The 22,728-nt window shown below is 39.0% G+C and overlaps 2 protein-coding genes and 2 long non-coding RNA genes across 11 annotated transcripts; 1 reads left to right on the forward strand and 3 right to left on the reverse strand.

The window, feature by feature from the left end:
* Positions 1-230: 230 nt before the first annotated feature.
* LOC135619018 (long chain acyl-CoA synthetase 1-like) lies at positions 231-6,739 on the reverse strand. 6 transcript variants are annotated; one of them, XM_065120567.1, is made up of 20 exons: positions 6,489-6,739; positions 5,976-6,125; positions 5,499-5,562; positions 5,303-5,392; positions 5,127-5,183; positions 4,989-5,037; positions 4,679-4,755; positions 4,533-4,572; positions 4,347-4,441; positions 3,917-4,084; positions 3,603-3,713; positions 3,375-3,462; positions 3,225-3,291; positions 3,069-3,144; positions 2,804-2,921; positions 1,720-1,965; positions 1,504-1,643; positions 1,250-1,432; positions 566-685; positions 231-426 (listed from the first exon to the last, which is right to left on the reverse strand). In XM_065120567.1, exons 2-20 carry the CDS (start codon positions 6,119-6,121, stop codon positions 376-378), a joined length of 1,986 nt encoding a protein of 661 aa, XP_064976639.1. In that variant the 5' UTR covers positions 6,122-6,125; positions 6,489-6,739; the 3' UTR covers positions 231-375. The 6 variants fall into 6 exon arrangements, with proteins under 6 accessions (XP_064976639.1, XP_064976642.1, XP_064976644.1 ...); XM_065120570.1 differs by having other exon boundaries at positions 5,976-6,143; XM_065120572.1 differs by having other exon boundaries at positions 5,976-6,099; positions 6,455-6,739.
* A 1,503-nt stretch (positions 6,740-8,242) lies between these two features.
* LOC135619019 (uncharacterized) lies at positions 8,243-11,498 on the reverse strand. Of its 2 annotated transcripts, XR_010489270.1 has the most exons (5): positions 11,301-11,498; positions 10,257-10,884; positions 9,903-10,058; positions 8,684-8,790; positions 8,243-8,602 (listed from the first exon to the last, which is right to left on the reverse strand). It is a non-coding gene; the product is annotated as an uncharacterized LOC135619019 (long non-coding RNA). The 2 variants fall into 2 exon arrangements; XR_010489271.1 differs by lacking the exon at positions 10,257-10,884 and having other exon boundaries at positions 11,301-11,490.
* Positions 11,499-12,698: 1,200 nt separating this feature from the next.
* On the forward strand, positions 12,699-14,522 carry LOC108953627 (uncharacterized). Of its 2 annotated transcripts, none has more exons than XR_010488968.1 (3): positions 12,699-12,948; positions 13,283-13,357; positions 13,428-14,522. It is a non-coding gene; the product is annotated as an uncharacterized LOC108953627 (long non-coding RNA). The 2 variants fall into 2 exon arrangements; XR_010488967.1 differs by lacking the exon at positions 12,699-12,948 and adding an exon at positions 13,016-13,215.
* Positions 14,523-16,939: 2,417 nt separating this feature from the next.
* On the reverse strand, positions 16,940-18,272 carry LOC135618208 (transcription factor MYB2-like). The gene is made up of 3 exons (XM_065119071.1): positions 18,042-18,272; positions 17,818-17,947; positions 16,940-17,732 (listed from the first exon to the last, which is right to left on the reverse strand). The coding sequence occupies exons 1-3, from the start codon at positions 18,199-18,201 to the stop codon at positions 17,255-17,257; spliced, it is 768 nt and encodes a 255-aa protein (XP_064975143.1). The 5' UTR covers positions 18,202-18,272; the 3' UTR covers positions 16,940-17,254.
* Between the last annotated feature and the right edge of the window lie 4,456 nt (positions 18,273-22,728).

A 22,728-nucleotide genomic window follows, 5' to 3' on the forward strand; every position in this document is an offset into this window, starting at 1 on the left:
TTTTTGCTCAATAATTTCACGTCGATCCAACAACACATGATATAACATATTGTGCTTTCCATTAATATAATTGATGATGTTAAAGCAAATGCAATTATTTGTTTTACTTTCAAAATTATAGGAATCCAATATAAATTTTGATACTAATAGGTCCAAGTATAAGGAATAATATGTAATTAACCCGATACTTATGTCATAATATTATATCAAGGAAAGAAACAAAATGCCCATTGATTATTTACCACTCTATTTTATTAAGTTAAGATAGGTTTTTAGCATGATAAGCTATAATAGACAAGTAGACAACAGCATTTTTTATGATGATACTGAGTTTGCTCCTCTATTTGACACAAATATATGAACTGCTTCCAGAGTTCAAGCTCTCCCTTCTGCCAGAATATTATGATAAAGTTTGTCGATCTCTGACTGCACAATGCAAACATGTAAAGTTGAAGGTTAATCACCAGAAACAATTAGAAGAATGACTGGATTAAATGCACATGATCATGCAGTCACCAGAGCAGAAGCACAAGATTCCACACTGTTAGACCCTCTATTTGTTTACCTGATAGAACTTCAGCATCTGTGCTCTTTTTTTCTTCATGGTGGGAGTCACAAGATCCCTTTCAATGTCAAATGGTAGGGGATCCACAAGAATCCCTTTAATGTACTCGAAACCTCTCAGCTGCAGAGTAAGCAAATAAGCAAAAAAATATATATGTTAAAATTTTGATTAGTATTCTATAAATTCCACCTGAAGTTGATTGAGTAGTAATTGCAAATACATTTACTTTTTGAACCCACTTTTTGATAGTTCACCATTTGAATTCTTATGTTCCACATTGTTCAAGTGTCCTTTAATACTGAAGTAAGATTATGCACCCTTTTTTTTTGACAAATAGGTGGCTGCATGATGATATGATCATTAAAAGAAACACAGAAGTGCCAATTGTGTAGGTTGGCTACCAGGGAGCCTTCACTGGCAAATACAGCTTCTTGGTAACATGGAATGCACAATGAGTTCTCAAGAAAAAGCTTCAACTCAAATCCAACACTAAATGGGTTAGGTTCATTAAAAATGGCACTGAAATAAAACTTTTAGAGAAAGAAGTTTAATCAAAAGACAGTAACATGCTGAACATTTTCAAAAGTTGAAATCCAAGATTGGCTCTTAATATTAAATGATAAGAAAAACCCACTGTGAGTAAAGAAGCCTTTCAATCCATGGAAGAAAGGAGCAGCAGTTTACCTTATTGTTCTCAGCAACTGTCTTCAGCTCTTGAAGAATAAACTTATTTAAAACTTCAAGCTTACAGAGGTCACAGAATGATTCTTTATGGCCATTTTGCTCTGCCCATCTTTTGGCACTATCTTCGTGTGGTGTTACCACCGCTACAAGCATAGATCTAAAGCTGTCCCCATAAACCCAAATCTGAAATAAAACAATGCAGTTGTTAGAACATGAGAGGCATTGTGGACTATTTGAGTGACAGTGAAACTGACATCTTCAACAATTGGAGAAATTTTATATATCTTCTCCAAGTATTCAACTGCAACATATTCCCCTTGTGATAGTTTAAATATGTTCTTCTTTCTGTCTATAATCTTCAACACTCCATCAGGTCTCATCTCCCCAATATCCCCTGGAGAGAGCAAGAGATAAGACTAGAGTTGTTGCAGTGCTGTTTGTTCATTAGAATAACTTGCATTCATCTTCACCTGTATGAAACCACCCATCTACCATCACCTCTTTGGTCAGCTCAGGGTTTTTGTAGTACTCAGAGAAGAGTGTCTTCCCTCTTACACATATTTCGCCACGCGAAGGTGTTCCCAGCGGATCGTAGTCCAGCTCTGGTGCTTCTTCAAGCCGCACCTCAGAGTATGTAGATGCAACACCAACAGTTCCAACCAACGACATATCATCAGGAAATCCGACGGTGCTGAGTCCGCATGTTTCGGTCAGACCTTAAACAACAGTAAATATCTGTTTACACTTCATGCAATGGACTCAGAATTATGGAATAAGATACTGACTTCCAAGGTTGTAATTGGCAAAACCATCCATTCTATTTTGAATCTGAAGTAGGCAAAACCATTTCAGCAGAACAATTTTGCAAAACTGAGACTTCATTGAATTAGTACTATGGCAATAGAGTTTGACTTGAAGGCAGTGAAATAAGGTTATTATCTGTCCATCGTATACACTTTTTCACCAGTTTTGTATTCAATCTACTTCACTATCAGATTTTGACCTCAAGTGTTTTGACTCAGCTGGTGCTTGAACATAAGGAATTTGCTATATTGGAAACACTGATATTTAACAACATACATAAACAAAGGTTTTAATGTCCATAAGAGGCAAATCTTATATGTTAAGCTGAAGGAAATCTTCTTTTCCAAGAATGGAGGCAAGCTGGAATGCATGACATAAGAATAAAAAACTTTTAACCACTGATGAAGAATCTGCTACTGTGGAACCCTTCAAAGAAGTGTGAATAGCAGTTAACTAGTGCTGCTAGATAAATTTAGGGCAATCTTTTCGTGTTTTACCAGGAATATAGCATAGCTCTGCAATGAATTAACAGTTTGATGTGATCAAGAATATTTCATGTAGCCAACTATTGCATAATACCTAGCAGTCACTGAAGAAAAAAGAAGATAATTGTTTAATGACAGACAAAGGAAGGACAAAATAGAAGATAGCAGAAACAACTTATTTAGCTGCAATTATCATTAAGCTAAATTCATAATATAGCTTTGATTCTAATAATTTGGTCAAATAAATGAACAGCATGTGCTTTACCGTAGCCTTGAGTAAGATAAGCACAACTAGTGACTCTCAAGAACTCCTCAATTTCAGGATTTAATGGAGCACCTCCAGATATTATAAGACGAACTCGGCCTCCCAGCCTAGCCTTCACCTAAAGTAACATCGATAACTCTAAGATCCGAATATGGAGATTGAAGAAAAACTTTCATGCAGCATGTGGTGTCAAGCTTCCAGCATAATTTCTTGACATGAATACAAAAAACGTGCTAAATTTCATGAGACAGAGACAATATATAACCTTTCGGAACGCCAACATGTCTGCAAATGGAGAAGCCGTCTTATGAGAATATCCTAACCTCATCCACCGTAGCTTACTGTTAATGAAACAAAAAGTGAACAATACATTGAATATAGCAAATTCTAATAAAAAATTGAAAGATATGTTCCAATTTACTGTTTGTATAAGGCATTGAAGATCATCCTTCTAAGTGGTCTGAGTTCTGATAATGCTTTCAGCACACCTGAAACCCAAAGCCATAGCTTTTGGAAACATGTAAATCAAAAGAATAAATTGAGAGCTGTACTGATGAAAAAGGTTGAGTGCCTTCATGAACTCTTTCGAAAACCCGAGGAACACCAGCAAAGAGAGTTGGCTTCAGCTCCATGAGGTCATCCCTCAAGGCATGAATGTCCTTGTCAATTGAAATTTTCATCACATCATTATCAACCGAAAGATAGCCATGGATCCAGAAAATGCAGCTGAATCTATCATGATAAGTAACCACAAAATTGCTTTCACTCTCACTGGCTGTATGAAAATATTTTGTCATACCCCTTGATAATAGCCAACGGAGGCCCCATTGTGGAAAAAATATTCTTCAATCATACGGTCAAGAATGTGAGCTAAGGGAAGAAAGGAGAGGTAGACATCATCCGTAGTCATCTAAAACATAAATCTCAAATCAGATATTTCAAGTCGGAATGCAATTTGAAAAAAACATGCTCATATACATTGAATTTCCTCAAAAGAGAAGGATTTATAGCCGAAAACAACAATACTTTAGATGGCATTCAATAAAATGGTCCTAAAAGAAACAATTGGCACAATTAACCATGTTAACACCGAGAAGAGAGCCAAGACATCACCTTGTCTTCAAATTCGTTCAGAAAGAGGTCAGCGCCCTTTACATATGTTGCATGGCTTTCATGAGTCAATACGACACCTTTAGGGTTGCCACTAGTTCCACTTGTGTACATTATTGTGCATATATTATGAGGTTGTGGGGGCAAAGGCTCTGATGGATATTCTTTTCCCTGAGAAAACAATACTACTTCTAAGTCAAAACCAAAAAAAAAAAACAAAACATGCTCAGTTGCAGTAGAGGATTTAAAGCATTGAAGCAGGACAGAACATCTGAGGTCTGAGCATACAGAAAATCTTAAAATTTATTACTGGTTATCAGTTGGAAATTGTCCATGATAAACTACAATCAGTGACACAAGGATGAACGCCATATTGATCTTCTCACCAACACCTCAGTGATCAAATAAGTGAATAACATCTTAGGAAACTAACCATCCGTAGTGTTTCATTCCAAGAGTATAATTTTATTCCAATGTCCGCAGCGGCATCATTTTGTTCCCCGGTGGTTGAACTAAATGAGACAATTGCTGTTATCATATCGAAAGCAACAGTAGATTAGTAAAAGGTACTAAAAAGGGTCTCTATATATCAAACGAGTTAAAATTGAAGCATACTCACATTTTATCAGACGAGCAGATTCACAGCTGGAGGACAAAATCTGCAAAATGAGTGATACATGTTGGTATTAGAAACTGTAATTGCCAGCTGATAGAGGAGGAGGACCCTTCAGATCTAAGTTAGAAAAAGATTATGTAAACTCTCACTTCTTTCATTTTCTTATCCTGGACAAAGACAAAATCAATTTCTGCATGCTTTAAAATGTAATCAATAGCTCCTGAACCTGTTAACAAAGAACAAACAACATTTGTAAAATAGATCCATACAACTTTAATCAGAACAGCACTGGTTAATAGAACACATGTCATTTTTCCAATTAGAATCCATGTGCACTTTCCACCTGAGGTAAAAGGGCTGAAATATAGATTTGTAATAATCGTTTCTATCAAAGCTACATGAATGTCGGATCTTCAAGCCCGAACGATACTGCAAAATAGACCTTATCGATTTGCTTACCTAGAGTGTCGTAGAGTGGGACACAGATTAAGCTGTATCCATTGCAAGCCTGTACAGTATCCCATCTTGGTTAGCATTAAGTTTATTCGGCAGACTAAAAAGTCATTCTAACTTCACATAGGAAAAAGTTGGACAAACCTCCATCACCACTATCCACTGAGGACAGTTTGCTCCGTAGATCCCTATTCGTGAACCCTATGACAGAGTGATATATGGGCATCATGAACACCAATAACCAGGAGAAAGAATTATCAAATATTAAAAGAAAATGTCTGGCACTCAGGTTGAATCATTGAAATTAGTTCTTTGCTCACAGGTTTAGCACCCAGATGACATAAAGCAGAACCAACTTGCAGTACTTCCTCGTATACTTCCTTGTAAGTTTTCCATAAATAAGGCCCTGCCTGTTAGAGAACAAATCATATCCATGCACAAACATGCAAAAGTTATGGAGTAGAAGGAAGATTTACAAGAAGAGCCTTGAAATCAAGAATAACAAGCATAATTTACCTTCCCATTCTTGATCTCACGCCATCCAAGCATCCTATTATTTGGATACTTCTCTGCTGCTACCCTGAAGCACAATTATTCATGCACGAGAAGCAGAAATGTAAGTCGACTACATCAGAAGACATTAACCACAAAAACTAAAAGATCTTCACTGAAAAAAATCAATCCAAGCATCCAGGAATATATGCTTAAAAGGTGATTAGTATGAAAGCCCGAAGCCTCTGTTCAGGCTTCTTTATCGGCGGATACTTGGACTTTGGTCTTCTCAAACACTTCATCGATCGACAAAGCCGTAGTGGAGTTTACAAGACTTAAGTATTCAACTCAAATAACTACAATTGTGTTCAGCTGTTAATGGCATTAACAGGATCTCAATGTAAACATATGCACTAAACGACATTAAAGAACTTTCTTAAAGCATCAACGAACCCTAACATGTTTTGTGCAGCATCTGACTCTTAGTTTTTCTCAGAGTACCTGAACACATCCCATGAGGTGGCCATGTCAGGGTCGAGCGGTGGAAACCCGTTCTTGGCTAATGAATTCCGGTACACCGGTCCGACCGATGGCTTCCCATCTTCCCCTGCTCTTCCGCTCTCCACTTTGACAGTATGATTTGCCATGATCCTGCAGTCAGTCGTCAGCCTAACCAAGAAGAAACAGCCAGGCGTACGTATATCACTTCCGGCTAACGGGAAAGTAAGAGAAAATACAATCTAATAAACCGATGAAGCGCCAATCCGTCTTGTCTACAGCTGCAATTTTCACTTTCGTACTTGCAATCATCGGTGGTCAGTGCAAAAAGCAAAACAATGTTAACTAGACAAAAGAACAATCCGACAATCCTAACAAAACAAACAACGTGAGGCGTAAAGAGATGGGCTCATTCACACACGAAAAAGAAGCCAGCGAACTAATCATTTCGGTCCAAGAAACATGATGTGCAACGAGGCAACCTGCGAAAGCACCGGCGAGATGTACGTGACCCACCTAGATAGGTGCGTCTGAGGTGCTCGTAGATCACCAAAAGAGGACTTCTGAAGCCAAAGCTGAGTTGAGCTTGGTGTAGAACACAGGCAGGCGCACGCACACACACAACCAAATAGCTCCTCGACGTAGGAGAACAAGTGGAGCAGTGACCAAAACGACGTCCAGTATTAATTCAAATCTGCCTGCCTTCCCCCGTTTCACTCAGCAATGAATTCCAGCAACCAACTTCCCATTAAAGAGACGGTCCAACGCAACCCGACCAAGAGGTGCAGTCAGTAGACAGTTTGGTGGCACTGTACATGGTTTTAAGGCTAACCCCACCAATGAACGAGTATACATGTATCGATCCAATACTAATGTACCAATCTGAACTTAAATCCTAAATAGGACATGATAAATTGATATGTATTAGTGTCTCAAATAAAAAGAAAGAAGAAAGAGAAAATGAAGAAATAAAAGGAGACAATTAGGAAGGAGAAAGGAGAAAAAGAAAAAAAAAAAAAAATGATGGTGGAGGAAAAGAGGAGGATAAGGAACCATAGACAACGACGGTGAAATAGGCAGTGAACGACAATAATAAAGAGGTAGGTAGCGAATGACCATATCAGGAAGGTAAGCAGTAATGATCATAGTAGCTTGGGAGTTACTCCGCGCACTCTGCAGCACATCGAGAAGTGGACCTGAACGTGCCTCTAGAACCAACGATTCTAGTTGATAAAACAAGCATAAATAAATAAGTTCCAACTAAGATTTGATCCAAAACATTACACTTGGAGTTTGAAGTGAAAACCACTACACCATAATTATTACATTTATGCCTTAATTATTTTTTTGATTTTTTTTTCAATCCGTTTGGAGTCAAATCCAAATAGATAGTTACGATTCGGTCACGATTTTAGGGGGATGGAACTAAAATCAAACCATTCGAACTAAAAAAGTTCGAAATTATGAAACCGTTAATCGATTCTAGTTTTCCCTGATTCAATTCATGGTTTGAATCAAACCATGGTTACTCTTACCGAAAAAGGGCTCGCATTCGCAAACCCTAATTGAAGACTGCTAGAATATTCTTTATTTTTCTAATGGGTCAAATCGAAGCACCTGAAATGAATGGTGATTGATTAGTACCATTTTCTAATGAGTCACTAAACCCAACCAAATTTTCACAGAATAAGTAGAACATGATTCTTAGATGATTGATACTATTTATTATTTTAATTTTTTTTTATGATAATTAATGATCGAATGTAATTTTATCAACTTCTACTAGAACACCAAAACTTCAATAAAACTACTGGGACATAATGATTCCTAGATGATTAGTATCACTTTTATTATTATTTTTAATAAATTAAAAAAAAATTAGATATGTTTCGTGATAAGTGTAACTCAATTTAATTTTAAATATAATTTAATTAACTTTCACTAAGCTAACTCAAACTTTCACCAAACTATCTGACCAAAATTTTAAGATTGTAACATAATTTTCATTTTTATAATAAAATTTTATAATAATTAATTAGCAAATTTTAAAAAAAATAAATAGATTCCATGACTGAGTTTAACTTACTTCAATTTCGAATATAGCTTGATGATTTTTAAGTAAATCAATCTAAATTTTTAAAAAATCATTATGATATGATTTTAAGATGATTATTAATTTTTTTTTTTTTTTGATAATTTTATGATGATTAATTATCAAATTTTAAGATTTTTAAAATAAAAATAGTGTATATTTTTTTCTGGTAGAATACCTTATAATAAATCTTCCTCCAACTATAGACTTCAACCCTCGTGGTGCAGTGAGCAGTGGGACCTATTCATTGCTATAAACCTATTCATCCTTTGGTTGCTGGAAATATGACCTGTTCATTCCTTCAGTACCGATGCATGCTTTGGTGGATTCTTCCTCTCTCTTTCTTGGGGGAAGGAAAAAGCAGGGCATTGTCATTCTTTTGTTGCTGGAGAAATGCACAAGGTTGTTGAACTATTCATGCATCTCATCTTCCCCGAGAACAGAATGCCTTTCTAGCTTTCTGGAATGGGTTGTGATGCATCGATGAGTCTTGTTATCCTCTCAGGATAATTTTGAAACGGTGCCTTTCAAGTCACAACTGCAATGTATAAAGAGTCGGCATTATTTCCGCTTAAATTTAGTGATGAAAAAGAACGCGAGAAAGCGACATCTGAACTACTTCTCTGTAACTGAAGTTAATGCCTCCCTGCGCTGTTTCCTTCCACCTAAAAGTCTCTGGAAAATATGCTGTGTACATCCGCAGCATAATTCATCGACATGGTTGTCCTGCAACATAAAAGACTGATATGAATGCTCTTATAATTAAATTTCATCGGACATTGAAATAGTGATTAATATTAAAGTCATAGGAAACCCCACATTGAAATAGATTCCTTGAGATTTATAATCTACATAGGATTTTTTTTTCCCTTATTACAAGATGAGATTTTTTTACCACCTAAGCTAACAAAGACCTCCACTTAAAAAAAGTGAAAACAGATCAAATATTACGAAAAAAAATCATATCTTATCAACTATCAACCAGTGGATATACATATGAATTAAAATGGGAGATGGGCATCCTCTCCTACCTCACGGAAATACTTGTTCAAAACAAGCACTTATATGCTGGTAGAACATAAAAAAGTACCTACTCCGTCATTTTCTTAATGTTTCAAGTTACCACTTTTACTGTGAGCTATGTCAAGAGAGCCTTCAACAATTGGCTCCACCTGAGCAGAAACTAATCAAGAATTACGATCTTTCAACTAGTGAACAAAAAATCCATAAGTAGAAAATTTGACGAGAAAGGTATATTACTTTCCATCGTATTATTTCTCATCAGAAGAACCTTATTAGGATCATTTTTGATGGAAAATACTTGCAGAATTACTCCCGATAAATGATGTACAGATTATGTAGAAAGAGACTCAAGTCAGTTTCCAAACTTTAGGTTCAAGACAGATCGTGTATAAGCCCTCCTCATAAATGAAGTCTTTAATATTCACTGCTTTAACTTAAGGGACAGTATTATTTTAATCTTCACGCACCTGACATATACATGCATGTTCCTCCATACTGCTTGTCAGAGAGTCAGTCAGCTAATTGAAAGGAGAATTTAATGGAGGGAACCAGGCTACTTGTATGTATGAGCCTTTTGCTTCACCATAGGAGAAATCAATCTGGTTTCAAATTAACCTATCAACAATGATATTAACTTCAAGATACAGTAACAGAGAACCAGTACTTGAGTGGATGTTGTGTGCTACCAATCTTATAAAAGTTACTAATTACATGAAATAGAAACAACATGAGGACTATATATAAGGACTTTTGTCAAGTATACAAAGTAAGAAATCTAATTTTAATTAATTGTTTTTGAAAAGAAGGTAACATACTTAGATTTTGTCTTCTGGAAGATCCTTATGCCTCAGTGTGGTGGGCTCAATTCGAAGGAGAACTCCAGTTTCCTAAACTCTCCAGCCAGAAATTTCAGGAGTAGGCCTGATGTGTGAAGGAGCCACAGTTCCATCATCTGTTTGTGGATTATCCTGCTGCACAAGGAATCCTTCCCAATTGACTTAAGTACAGTTGATGTGAATCATGGTACTGAAAAAACCTTCTGAAATTATTACTTCAACTAATCAAAAAGAGAACATGTTTCGGTCTTAAAAATCATAGAATTGAGGTTTTTTAATGATAAACCTGCATACTTGTATGAAAATTGTACAGGTATGGCAGATAGAACTTACACTAGCAATATGCGGATAACCTCAAAAATACTAATATTGATGCTTCATGACCCTCCCAAGTTTGCATGCTTAACCTAAAATCAGAACAGTGTTCCACATAGTGCACCCACCAAGAACATTCTTTTTTTCTCCATGTACTCTTAAAACAAACTAGCAATCAACCTTTTTTTGTTAACAAGAACAGCGGAACGCCAAGCAACATCGGAATTTAGTTTGAGATGGGCAACTTCATCACACCGTGTCCCTGGTAATCCTTGCAATCCAAATCCCGATCAAGATTGATGACATTCTCAAGCATCTCAGTTGAATCAATTTTTTTTATGTCACAAACATGAAAAGAATCATTCTTTTTTCTCCATAGACTCTTAAAACGAGCTGATTGCCATTAAATATTCAATCAAAGACAAAAGTTGAAGATCTCCATTTCTACAATATCAGAAAAGAAGTCTTTTGACGGTGAAACTGTTTTGCGACCTGGAAACTGTCCCATTCCCTTCTCTGAAATCTTGCTTTTGACGTTGGAATTATTTGTCATCCGGGACCAACTCATAGATTGCTTGTCAATTGTTTTCTGTATCAAAGGTTGGATGCACAACCATTGTCTCACAACCAGATGAGTCTTCATAACCTAAATAAACAAAAGAATCCGCTATAGCATTTTTCTTGTTTTGACAATAGCATTCTGTAATCTCTTGAAGAGAAAGAAATTGATAGAAACACCTTTGTTTCCACAATTCTTATAAACCCACGCAAAAATAGCTCGAGATACCATTTCTCTGATTTTGGATTCCTATTTTTCTCAAGATTGCACAATTTCTAACCTCTAAATTGTCAAACAATCCAAAAACCCACTGTCTGTGCTCTACAAGTAAAGCTAAAGAAGTGGATAGATGAGAAGCCCATAAATCCGATCAGAAACATTTCAACAAACCCAAGAAGAGAGAGAGAGGAGGAGGAGGAGGAGGAGGCGGCGTTAAGACGAACGATACGAGTGAAAAATCAACAAATAGGGGAAAAAAGAAAGGGGGTAAGCGATCCAAGTACCAGCGGTTCCGGAAGAATCCATTCCCCAAGCCCTGTGCTGCTGAGCCCCGAACTCCATCATCTCCCGGCTGGCGGGGAAGCAGGCCCGATCCACCGAGGGTCTCCGGAGGCGATGAGATCTGTCGGTGGCATCGGCTTGGGCTTGGGCTTGGAGTGGACGCCCAAGAGCCAGGGTTTCAGCCTTGGGCGGGAAACGAGGGGCCCCGGGGGTTGTTTTAGAGGGAACATAACGAAGGCAATTCTAGAACCTTCGGCTTTGCGTGAGGAGACGCATGTATCTATATCGAGCTGGCGACGCCGACGTGCGACCTGGTGAAGGAGATGGATTCTGGGATGAGGACCATCCTCCTCGAACCCTATCGCGTAGCTTCAACCACTGCTGCGGCCGCCGCCGTCGCCAAGATGAGCCCTTGCGGACCAAGTACTTCAACGGCCGCCGCCGCGGATTTGCCGTCTCACGCTGACGCATCAAAATCCTTCCTAACTACGGCCGCCGGCTGCATTTGTTGTTTATCTCATTTCACATCTGCCATTCAAATATAACAAGTCTAACATGTTTCACATGGAGGCTTAGCCGCTATAGAAGAATCTCTCGTTAGTGTGACATGTGCCGCATCAAAATTATATTGCAATATAACAACATACATGCTCATTTCCCGTCTCTACTTTTTCTTTCGTCATCTCTAATGCGTTTTTAACGATGTGTTCGAACTCGTTCATCTTCCATTCAGAACTGACAGCTTGAGAACAAAAGAAATCATCAGATTCAATGAAGGAATTGGTCCTGATTCTTATGAAATGTCCCCGTCAACCTGTCAGTAAACCTGCATATGGAGATCAACTTCACGTGACTGAAAGAAAACATTCAAGCTGATCTAATTATATCTTCGGGAAGAGAGTTTTATGCCAACGGCAGGGGCAGAATCAGTGTCTTTGTCTCTCTCTCTCTCTTACATATATATATACATATATATATGTATATATATATATGTAAGAGAGAGAGAGAGAGAGAGAGAGAGAGAAGTGTTAAAAAGGTTGAGAGCTGAAGGAAATGACAGCCTTTCATGCAGAGATGAAAGCGAGTACTTAATTGTTTTCCAGCGAGTCATGCAGAGCGCTTTCATCATTTTTATCTCTTTACTGTGTTGGCGTAAGTCTCACTGATGCCAAGGGCTTCAAACATGAAGGATGATTCTTCTTGTTCTGTTGTCTTTCCCCACCAACTCTCTCTCTCTCTCTCTCTCTCTCTCTCTCTCTCTCTCTCTCTCTCTCTCTCTCTCTCTACCATTACCTCCATCTTCTTCTCATTCTTGCGTCAAACAGAACAGTAACTCGTCACTGTATCGACTACGTATGATATGATGATAAAAGATATCAACAGCAGCAGAAGCATTGCCTCTCCAGCCCTTCTTTGACCGGTCTTCTCTCCTCCCTCTTTGAAGACCGTGTTGACGTCGCCATGGCCATCATCAGTGTCTACCCTTGTGCTCGACGAGCGCCCACGCCCTCCCGTTTCCCCATGGAGCATTCATCAAAGCTCATTAAATACCCGTCCCAGCCTACGTGTGCGTCGTCGTCTCCACTCGAGTCGTTCAAACTTCAAAGAGAAAGATGATACCGATGTTCTTCGTGGTGCACGAACCCTCATGTGAGTCTTTGTGCTTAGTTCCACCTTGTCTCCAAATATAATAGTAATAACGTGAATGTGAAGGCACTCGTGTGACATGCACCTGCCTTCTCCGCCACACATACTACCACACAGCTATATAATAGCCATCTACGAGTTCATGTCTTCTTCCCCATCTCTTCAAGCCAACTAGTAGAGTTATTTTTGTTTGCTTAGCCAATCTTCCCTCTCCCTCCCTTCACAATCTGTCTTGCTTCACTCTGCTCGCTCTGCAGCGCTATCCCCGTGGTAGGTAGGCTTTCGAGTTGAGGCAGTACATGTAAAATGGCATCTTCTTTATCTTCTTTCTTTGCAGGCCTAGCTTTAGGTTTGGAGAATGGAGGACAAGGATCTCGGTCACTTTCTATGGCTTACCTCTGATAACGACTTGGTAAGGAGAAGAGAAAGGATATACTAATACTCTTCAGTTCTGCATCTCATGTTCCTTCTTTTACTTGCAGGATACCTATTCCAAGTCCGTTGTAATGGGAGGACTCGTCGTTGTTTCTGTGATCACCAGCATCCACTTGCTTAGCTACACCAGACATGGATGCAATATTTCGTGTTACTAGTCTCGAAATGGTGCTATCTGTACTGAGCTTTTCACCTCTTTGCATGTTGTTCTCTTTTTCATGTTGTTATCTCTTCCCTTGCAAGTCTTCTTGACCTTGTAAGACCTTTTCTTGACCTTGTAAGGCCTCATTCCTCGATCTCCACCCTCGTCCCCGACGGTCTTTGGTTCCCTCTCTTCTCGCTTCCCACTTGCCCTCCTCTCCCGTCTATCCCTCTTGAGCCGTTTACGTGTGACTGTGCTCGTGGTTGCAATGTTGTTTCGCCTGCTTCTTTCGTCTCACATGTTGATGATGATGGATGATTGACCGCTCGAGTCTGTCGCAACGTATGAAAAGTCTTGGAACATCATCTGCACTCTTTTTTGTGTGGTAGCTTTCACTGTTCCAACTGGCATATGTATGTACCTATGTATGTATCTCTTTGGGTTTAAGTTCTTTTGGTGTGTTCTAAAATGGTGCTGGAGCCTGTAAGAAAACAAAGATCAACTCCATAAAATTTGATGTCGATGAGCTCTCATGGGCTTGCATGCAGTCACTGAATTTGATGCCGAGATCGCTCTCAATCTCGAGCGATCCACCTCGGTTTCTGCGACACGCGAGGATATCACAAAGCAAGCCATGGGTTTTAGCAGCGCTGAGATTGGCAGCATGCAGGAAAAAGATATAGCAGGGTTTGTCATCTCAGATGACAAGATGGTGAGATAGCAGACCCATCGAGGATGATGACGGTGACGATGATGGCTCAGAATCCATGGGAGTAACATCTGATCAAGGAAAGCTTTCATAGGATGACGATGATGCCTTTGGCACACATTCATCATGAGGTCACCATCATAGATGAGGACTTCTCTGCTGAAGGACGAAGGCGTCGTTTCATGTATTTGGATTCCTCGAGCATCCAATGTTGCGCTCTTCCTGTCTGCTTTACACTTGTAGATGACAACAATTATGCCTATAATAATAACAATAATTCATAATATTCTAATTATTTGGTGTAGATTTATTTTTACTATCCTTTTGTTGGTCACACACTATGGCTGCAATTAATTAATTAATCATGCAACGTTTTTCCAACTCTTTTCTATTTAATTAGGATTTTATAGGTCAATTTTGTAAAGAATATGTTGGGAAAGTGATATTATTCTACGTGTCTCTATCATTATCTTTTATCAAAATTATATTACAATCCTATGAAATAGTAGATAAAAAGTAATTCGGATCCTCCACGCGAACAAACTTTCCTTTGAAATGGAGGCTAAAAATATAGCCCAAATCAACCTATTTATAAAGCTTCTTTAATTATTAATAATCGATATGAATATTATTTTGTGTGAGATTCGAGAAACGTGATCTTATCGATGCATGCTAAATATGTTATGTCAATTATAAAACATAGTGAAAAAAACCTATACAACATCAAAAATGATATATTCTTTCATTAAACTAAAGATTACACGAATAACACTATGTAAAATAGTCTTCTGATGTAAGTTTTAGATGTTTACGAATACGTATTAGCTTAGGCTTTACTAGGCATACTCTCGACGTAATATTTTACGTATAGAATAAATTTTTCTCTCGTCAAATTCTGAATGTAGTTTAATGAGTCATCTCTTCTAGACGTGATAATACTTAAAACACAAGTTAGGTCAAATCAATTTACCAAGTTAAAATGATTATTAAATAATTATATTGATAATAATATTAAATTTAATTATCAACCCAAGCTAGATTTTGGGCTTATGGTTTGAAATCAAGTGGGTGGATATGAAATATGAAGATCTTGCAAATCTAGTGTAATGCACACATATTAGAAGTAGTTGGAGATATGGCTAGAGATTCATCCTATATGGAGAGAGGAGGTCCCTATATATATGTAAATAATTTGTAAGTGTTACAAATCATAATCCGAATTCATCTCATAAACTAAACAATTGGAATGCGAATTGGGGAATTCTAAACCTAGTATAAAGTGGTCAAAAGTTGCATCTATGTAATCGTAGGTGTACATGGGAAATCTATCGACTTGTCACCCACCCCAACATTACATGCGATCGATGATTGAGGGGATCAGATCATGGCACTAAGTGGGCCGACGTGGCTAAACCGGGAATTAAGCACGAGGGAATACGACTCCGCGGTTGACCACCATGTGCGCAAAAGACCCTACTTTGACCGACGCCGACGGGCCCCGCGGCGTTGACGCACATCAGAGACCGCGGGCGACCGGCTTGTGCGCGTCGGTGGTCCTCCTCGCGACCTGAAGCGCGGGTGCAGAAGTGGGTGCGTGCGCCAAAGGTACCCACGAACGGGACTAATGAATTATATTCAGGTGTTTTTTAATGCAATTAAGGAAAACAAATAACCAAATAATATTCTGATTTTATAGGTAAATAATTAATCTAGCGGTATAAATATTTCTTATTCAATTACCTTTATATTTGATGACGAGTATTCTAAGATTACTGAAGCTAATATCCCATAAAGACAAAAGATCTTAGCAAAAATAGAGTCCTCATAAAAGAATAAAATATCAAAAATTAGATTTGGTTCTTTTATATTTCATGAGGATAAAAAATCTTAGTAAAAAAAAAGTCCTCGTAAAAGAATAAAATATCAAAATTAGATTTGGTTCTTTTATATCCCGCGAGGACAAAAAATGTTAGTAAAAAATAAGTCCTTGTAAAAGAATAAAATATCAAAATTAGATTTAGTTCTTTTATAAGTCGCGTGTATTCTTATATTTTAGTGGGAGAAAGAGTAAAATATGAAGAATATTTTGATTGCTCTTACATATTATCCGGTAGAGAGAACTATCCTGACGAGAGAAAAGTATAAATTGTTTAAAATATATATGATAGTATAAACAAGGAGATTTTTATTTAACTGAAATATATTCGTAGATGTAAATGAGAATTATCGAACCATGTTAATATTATATCGACTTTCTAGTATGTTATTTATTTATTGACATATGATATTTTCTTATGAATAAATATTTTTAATAAAAATATAAAAATATTAACCAATTTAGGTGGTAAAAAATATGAATTATCATTAATCAGTTTATGAAGGAGGTATTAAAAATAAAATTTTCACTATTGGAGAAGTGAAAAAGGGAAATTTCTCACATCAAATATATATTTGTAAGAGAGAGAGAGAGAGAGAGAAAAAAAAAAGAGAGTTCCCACGTAATGGTTAAGATATCATCTTGCGTGGGTCATCTCTTCCATTGATGCAAGCATCGATAAAGGTGCTGTTTCGAGATGTGTTTATGGTTAGAGCACTATATGTGTTTCCCAAAGAATAAAGAGTACATGAATGTATGATGACACAGTTCTAAGTTGTAAGGAATAAGGAACGGTTGGAAATGCACACATAAGTGGCCAACTATAATGAGACAGTGAAACAAATGGGACCTCCACTAGTGGAATTCAACATCTATCTATCACTCTAATCCACCACCTTATAGGAGATATTATATTATGTTTTGATGTAATCACATAGAGGTTAAGGATAATTTTATTTTATTTTTGTAAGTGAACTTCATGTCATGTTAAACCCAAAGAATGAGAATTGTAATTTTATTATTTTTCTCAAGCAAAAATAATATGTAATCTAATCCTCCTTTTTCTTCACAGTTGTAAGTCTTTTAAGGTTATCATGTGGTTTGGCTTCACAGTACAGACTCTTTTTCTTCTCTCTTCCTCCTCTTTCTAAAGCTGTTGCTGCAGCCATATGTCTTCCGCACTCCACAGGTCGTCTCCCCACACGCTGTGGTCGAAGTCCGGCAACCCCAGGTCAGTGTCGCCGGACTCCGACCACCATCCGGGGAGTTCACCCTCGCCACTCTGCGTGGCGGCGGCGGCGGCTGGGAAGGTGTCGAAGACCGGAGGCGCCGGTGGGAACTCTGCTCCGAACGACGAACTAGGGGTGCTCGACTCCTCTGGGCTCGGCTTCATCGCCAGCTCGACTTCCGCGGCCGGGCCCGCCGGAGCCGTGGTCGAGACGCCGGAGGCCGCCCGGATCCGCTCCACGAGGCGAGGCATCCACACGTATGTCATGGCGTCCTTGAACTGCTTGCTGTTGACGTCGCACCGGAGCTGCTTCGCGTGCTTCTGCACCCTCGTCCGCCAGTAGTTCTTGATCTCGTTGTCGGTCCTCCCGGGCAAGTACTGCGCGATCTTGGACCACCTGCGACAGATCACTCTTCATCATTCATCGTCGGCAAAGCTCGTCGCGCCAAGGAGGGGATTTATACATGGAGAGACTGGCTTACCGGTTTCCCCAGCGAGTGTGGAGTTGCAGGATGAGGAGCTGCTCCTCCGGGGTGATGTTGCCCCGCCGGACGTCGGGACGAAGATAGTTGAGCCATCGAAGCCGACAGCTCTTCCCTGTTCTTCTCAGCCCTGAACAGTAATTTGCAGCGAGGGAGAGAGAGTTAGATCTGTCGCCATCATCAGGAACAGTCTCAGAGATGTTCATAGCGGATGAGCTACGTACCCGAGCAACGGGCGAGAGAATTCCATCGCCCCTCGCCGTGAGCCGCCACATAGTTCATCAGAACGAGGTCTTCCTCCGCGGTCCACGGCCCCCTTCTCAGGTCCACCTCCTCCTCGCTCTGGGCCATGAAGGAGCCGCAAGTCCTGCCATGGAACTCCATCGATTCCTCCAACTTCCTGTGACTGTTCTTCCGTGAAGCACACAAGAGAAGGGAAGAGAGAGTTGGATGTGTACATGACCACTTTTGGTAGCAGACTCGAGCTTTATATAGAGGGATGGAGTGGAAGAGATATGGATTGGCTTAAGCTCTTTAAAGCCTAAAGTGGTGGCTTTTCATCATCATCCGTCATCCAACAGCGTACACGACCTTTGAACTTTGACTTCTCAGCCTTTCCTCCCTGTTTCTTTTCCATGTGGCTATTGCCTCCTTGGACTTCCATGGCTCTCAAGTGGGTAACTCTGCAACACTGCTGTGACTTCATATGGCAAGTTGGATTCTCTCAGGAAAGAGTACTGTCTTGACATGGACTGCAGTAGACGAAGCAGGTCGTCTTTGGCCATGCCTAAATGATTTGGTACTTGGGATGGAGGTTGCATGAATGATATATACCTAAAATACTATGATCTGTGTATTAATGGCTTGTTTAACAGGTTTGTATTACTTTAAGTAGCAAGTGGAGATGACATGAGAAGAGGGAAGGAGAAGAAGGAAGCACTGAGGTGGAGCCACTTTGTTACCAACAAAGGGTTTAGAGGCTGTATGTACTTGACAGCATTTGCTTGTGTGATTTCATCTGAATGATTCATAAAGCTAGAAAAGAATTTAATTTATATTTGATTTAAATGTCCCTTCTTATGTGAAGTCAAATTATAGAGTCATTATTCAAATTCATAATTTGATATCATAATAAATATTTAGAATTATATGATCATCAGTTCAAAATTCAAAAGTTTAAGATGGTAGGAAAGGATCTAATCATTTTAGTTTTCGGTTTACTTACCGCCACTCGAAAAAAATAAAATAGTATTAATGTTAATGATCCAATTATTTGATCGTAAAGAAACAATCTTACGGTGACACCGATAAGAATTTCCAAGATTAAATAGAATTACTATGATCAAAGATGAACCAAATCAAGGTTTTATGGCTTGATATCTATCTACCATTATGCTCTCAGTTTTTGGTGTCAATACAGCATTCTGCACAAAAATCAAGGAAACCTTCTCTTCTCCTAATTTATAGCTAAACTAAACTAAACTACTGGAAGTTCTCTTTCTCATGATAAATTACACACAATAATCACCTCACCACCACTAACTCTTAACAATGAAGAATGTCATATATTTCATTTGACTAGAAAGTCTTCAGATCATCATGCAAATAGACCATTTCATGACACATGACAAGAAGTTTTCTGGTCACTCCTTCTCAGAAAACTTGGCTGGATGTGGCAACAGAAACACCAGCTAAATCCAAGACCACAACTGTAAGATCAACCCCATATATGTCTTGTACTCCTTGACTGATGCTTTCTCCTATGTGTCTCACTCTGTGAAGGGAACCAGTAGCCAGAAAGCCAGACAAGAAATCAAAAAACCAGTGACCTCATGTTTTGATGAGGGTGAGTAGGCCAAAGGGGATGTTTTGAGTGACTTTTCTTTATTTACTAAACTATCATCCTTATGTTGATGGAAGTTCTTTAGTTCTCCATTTATATGTTTACCTTCATTCAAATACATGTAGTATTATAGTAATGGTGGTTCCTACTTAGACCCAACTCGCCAAAGACAAGGATGATTAGAATCTTAACCTGATAATTATGAGAATAACACTTTAGGATGATCCAAAGTTAATTTCCTCAAGATGTTTAAATCAATATCACGAGGTATTTAGTTTAGTTTTGAGGCACACTTTAAGATAATTAGATAAGAGATGTATTTAGAGGCTCGTTTTATAATAGTTTGAATACTCATTAAATTGAAGTGAAAAGTTAATTTATAAAATCTTGACCTATCATTTCATTACGAAGATGATGTACGTTAATCTATCAAGCGTTACGATTATGGCACAATGACTCTGTTAATGTCAAGAACTTTTGATCGATATGTATGTGTCAGAATGGATAATTATTTTTGTCGACGTTGACTCGAAATCAAATTTATAGTGATGTATCGTCAGTTTATCCATGTGTCATTTTCTCTCATCATTATCTTTCTAGATTTGAAATGGCTATAAAGAGCTTGGAAAAAGAACATGAAGAATAACTTTGCATGCTTCATGTGGACCACTAATTTTTGCCCTTCTCTCTTCAACATTGTATGTAACATAGCATGCCAAACTCAATTGCAACTGTGATATGAAAGCTTTAATTGCCTAAAAAATCTTGAGAATGACATATCAAGCTTCAGCTGCATATTCCACTTGGGAATAGTATTGGACTAAAAAGAAACAAAAGAATACAATGAAAATACAAAACCAGCCTCCCAACCATTGGATCTCCCATCCAATGGTCATGGCCTGCCCTCAATCAACAGATAATTTTAGAGTGTCTGGAGGAGCTCACTGTATCACATTCTTCAACCCTTCAACTTCCTTGTCTCTCTCTCTTTCCCCCCTTCCCAATACAACAGCAACCCCTGAAACTTGAACATATGGACTAAGGTTCAATCCTCAACACTTACAAACAGATTAAGAGAGAGATAGAGAGAGAGGAAGAGTCCACAACACTTATAATCATAAACAACTCAATAATTAAGAGAGATAGATAGATAGATAGAGAGTTCTTTAATGAAGCGTGTTCTTGCACCACTAGCCAAGGTTTATAGCAGCTCACTAGTTTAGTGACATGATCGTAGAATGAGTAACAGGTGTTGAGCCCTTTCTACCTTCCCCTTCCTCCTCGTGTTTGTTAATGGAGGAGAGAGAGAGAGAAATTTCAAGGTGATGGAGTTGCAGCCATCCCTATCACACTCCACCACACGCACTTTACTCTATCCACCCTATTACTCGCCGAAATCCTTCATCATGTCTTCATCATCACCTCCTTCGAACCAATCAGGTGGCTCCGTGTGTCGATTTAAGGGAGACGGCCGATGGTGAGGATGACGAGAGCTGCATGAGAACGACACCCAACCAAGCCCTTCACACCTGACAGTCAGCAGTCTCGAGTTGGCAAGATATGATTCAGATGGCTAAATTTCTTGTGATTAGGTCCTCCTTTTCCCTCATAGCCACCACCACCGCCATCGCAGGTCTCCCGAGTACCGAGTCTATACGCGTATTCCTCTTTTGTCATCCAAAGAAGGCGAGTTCACATCCGCGTGTTGCAACCACGATGATGACGACGACGACTAAGTGGCTGATCGAGTGGGGAATCCACAGGCGTTGCATGCTCAGAGGAGCTGCAGAGCCATGTATCACGAACATGCAGTGCCATGGTACCTACCATGTGCTGATTTGTACGAAGGTTCAGCGATGCTTCTTGCACCCCTGAGGTCAACCCATCACGACCTCAGCAGCAGTGTTTAAGGGTCAATCCATGTCTCAGGTCAATGAGGTGTGCTGTGGGGCTTATCCTTGAGAGAGTCATCAAAAGATATGAAGCACCTTTCCTTGCGATCGTGTTCACTTTGCAGCACTCACCAAAGATGGCCGACACAGGTGGATGATGTAGCGTGGGATGCGTACGTCTCATTGGGGAAGAAGCCTTTAAACCCCAAGTACAAGAGGAGAAAGGCGCTTTGCTCCTGTTCCAAAAGGGTCAACAGTATGAGAGGACGAGAGATGGAGAAGGAGGAGGCGGAGGCGGGGAAAAGAAATGTACCAGGTTGACTTGCAGAAAGGTGCAGAAAAAAAGGTACTGATTTGGTCGTCCCTCAGCTCTCTACTCTCCGTGTTGCTGTTGTCAATTCTGCAGCCTATGCAGCCTCGCTTTCATACGAAAGGAAGAGGAATACAGATCACCAGTTTTCATGCAAACACAGCAGGTTTTTGGTGGCCGTCTGAAGTGCTCAAGCCATGGAGGTGATGTGTAGATATGAAGAGCTTTTTCTCTTTTGGATATATAGGCTTCAAACGATTTGCTTTCGTAGAGGACATGTGGTGCGATGCTATTGGAGGACATGCACCTTTCAAGTTCATTATGGTAGGTCATAGAAAAAAAGGTCAAAATATCTCTAAAAAGTCAACAATAGTAGGGGAGACAAATGAATGCCCTAGAAAAAGGGACCATATCAAACGACAGAAGATACCATTGCATTGGCAAATGAAGATAGCAGAAGATGTGATGCCTTTCTTTTGTTATTATCGTACGAACCGATTCCTCCACAAAAAAAGAAAAGAAAAACAATATAGTTCTCTAAATTGATTTAATCATAATGCTGTTCGATGCTCTAATGATCATTTTGCATAATGGTTTTAACAATCGGATCCGATAAGAGAGTTAATCTAATAATCTATTAATTTTTATTATTATTAATAAAAATACTTTAAGTTCGAGATAATAATAATCATCATCATCCATCATCTCAGCGGACAAGCAGAGACAGAGAGGAGACCGATAATATGGGGTTTTGGGCCTTTAACGGGTGGCACAAAAGAGCCGTTAATTATCTGTGGGAGAAGCCCGATACCAGCCTGGCTCGGCCCAAATCAGTGTTCAGCGATAGGCCCATCATGCTTCAAGAA

Source organism: Musa acuminata, chromosome BXJ2-8, assembly GCF_036884655.1.
Source record: "Musa acuminata AAA Group cultivar baxijiao chromosome BXJ2-8, Cavendish_Baxijiao_AAA, whole genome shotgun sequence".
Taxonomy (NCBI): Eukaryota; Viridiplantae; Streptophyta; class Magnoliopsida; order Zingiberales; family Musaceae; genus Musa; species Musa acuminata.

What these genes read in the sequence shown, in the direction of transcription:
- LOC135619018 (XM_065120567.1), bottom strand. Translation starts at nt 6,121, where the DNA reads ATGGCAAATCATACTGTCAAAGTGGAGAGCGGAAGAGCAGGGGAAGAT. An exon ending in GGAATGAAACACTACGGATG is followed by an intron (nt 4,085 to 4,346) that starts GTTAGTTTCCTA and finishes TTGTTTTCTCAG; the next exon opens with GGAAAAGAATATCCATCAGA. An exon ending in TTTCTCCAATTGTTGAAGAT is followed by an intron (nt 1,433 to 1,503) that starts GTCAGTTTCACT and finishes GTTTTATTTCAG; the next exon opens with ATTTGGGTTTATGGGGACAG.
- LOC135618208 (XM_065119071.1), bottom strand. Translation starts at nt 18,201, where the DNA reads ATGGAGTTCCATGGCAGGACTTGCGGCTCCTTCATGGCCCAGAGCGAG. An exon ending in TTCTCTCGCCCGTTGCTCGG is followed by an intron (nt 17,948 to 18,041) that starts GTACGTAGCTCA and finishes ATTACTGTTCAG; the next exon opens with GGCTGAGAAGAACAGGGAAG. An exon ending in CACACTCGCTGGGGAAACCG is followed by an intron (nt 17,733 to 17,817) that starts GTAAGCCAGTCT and finishes GATCTGTCGCAG; the next exon opens with GTGGTCCAAGATCGCGCAGT.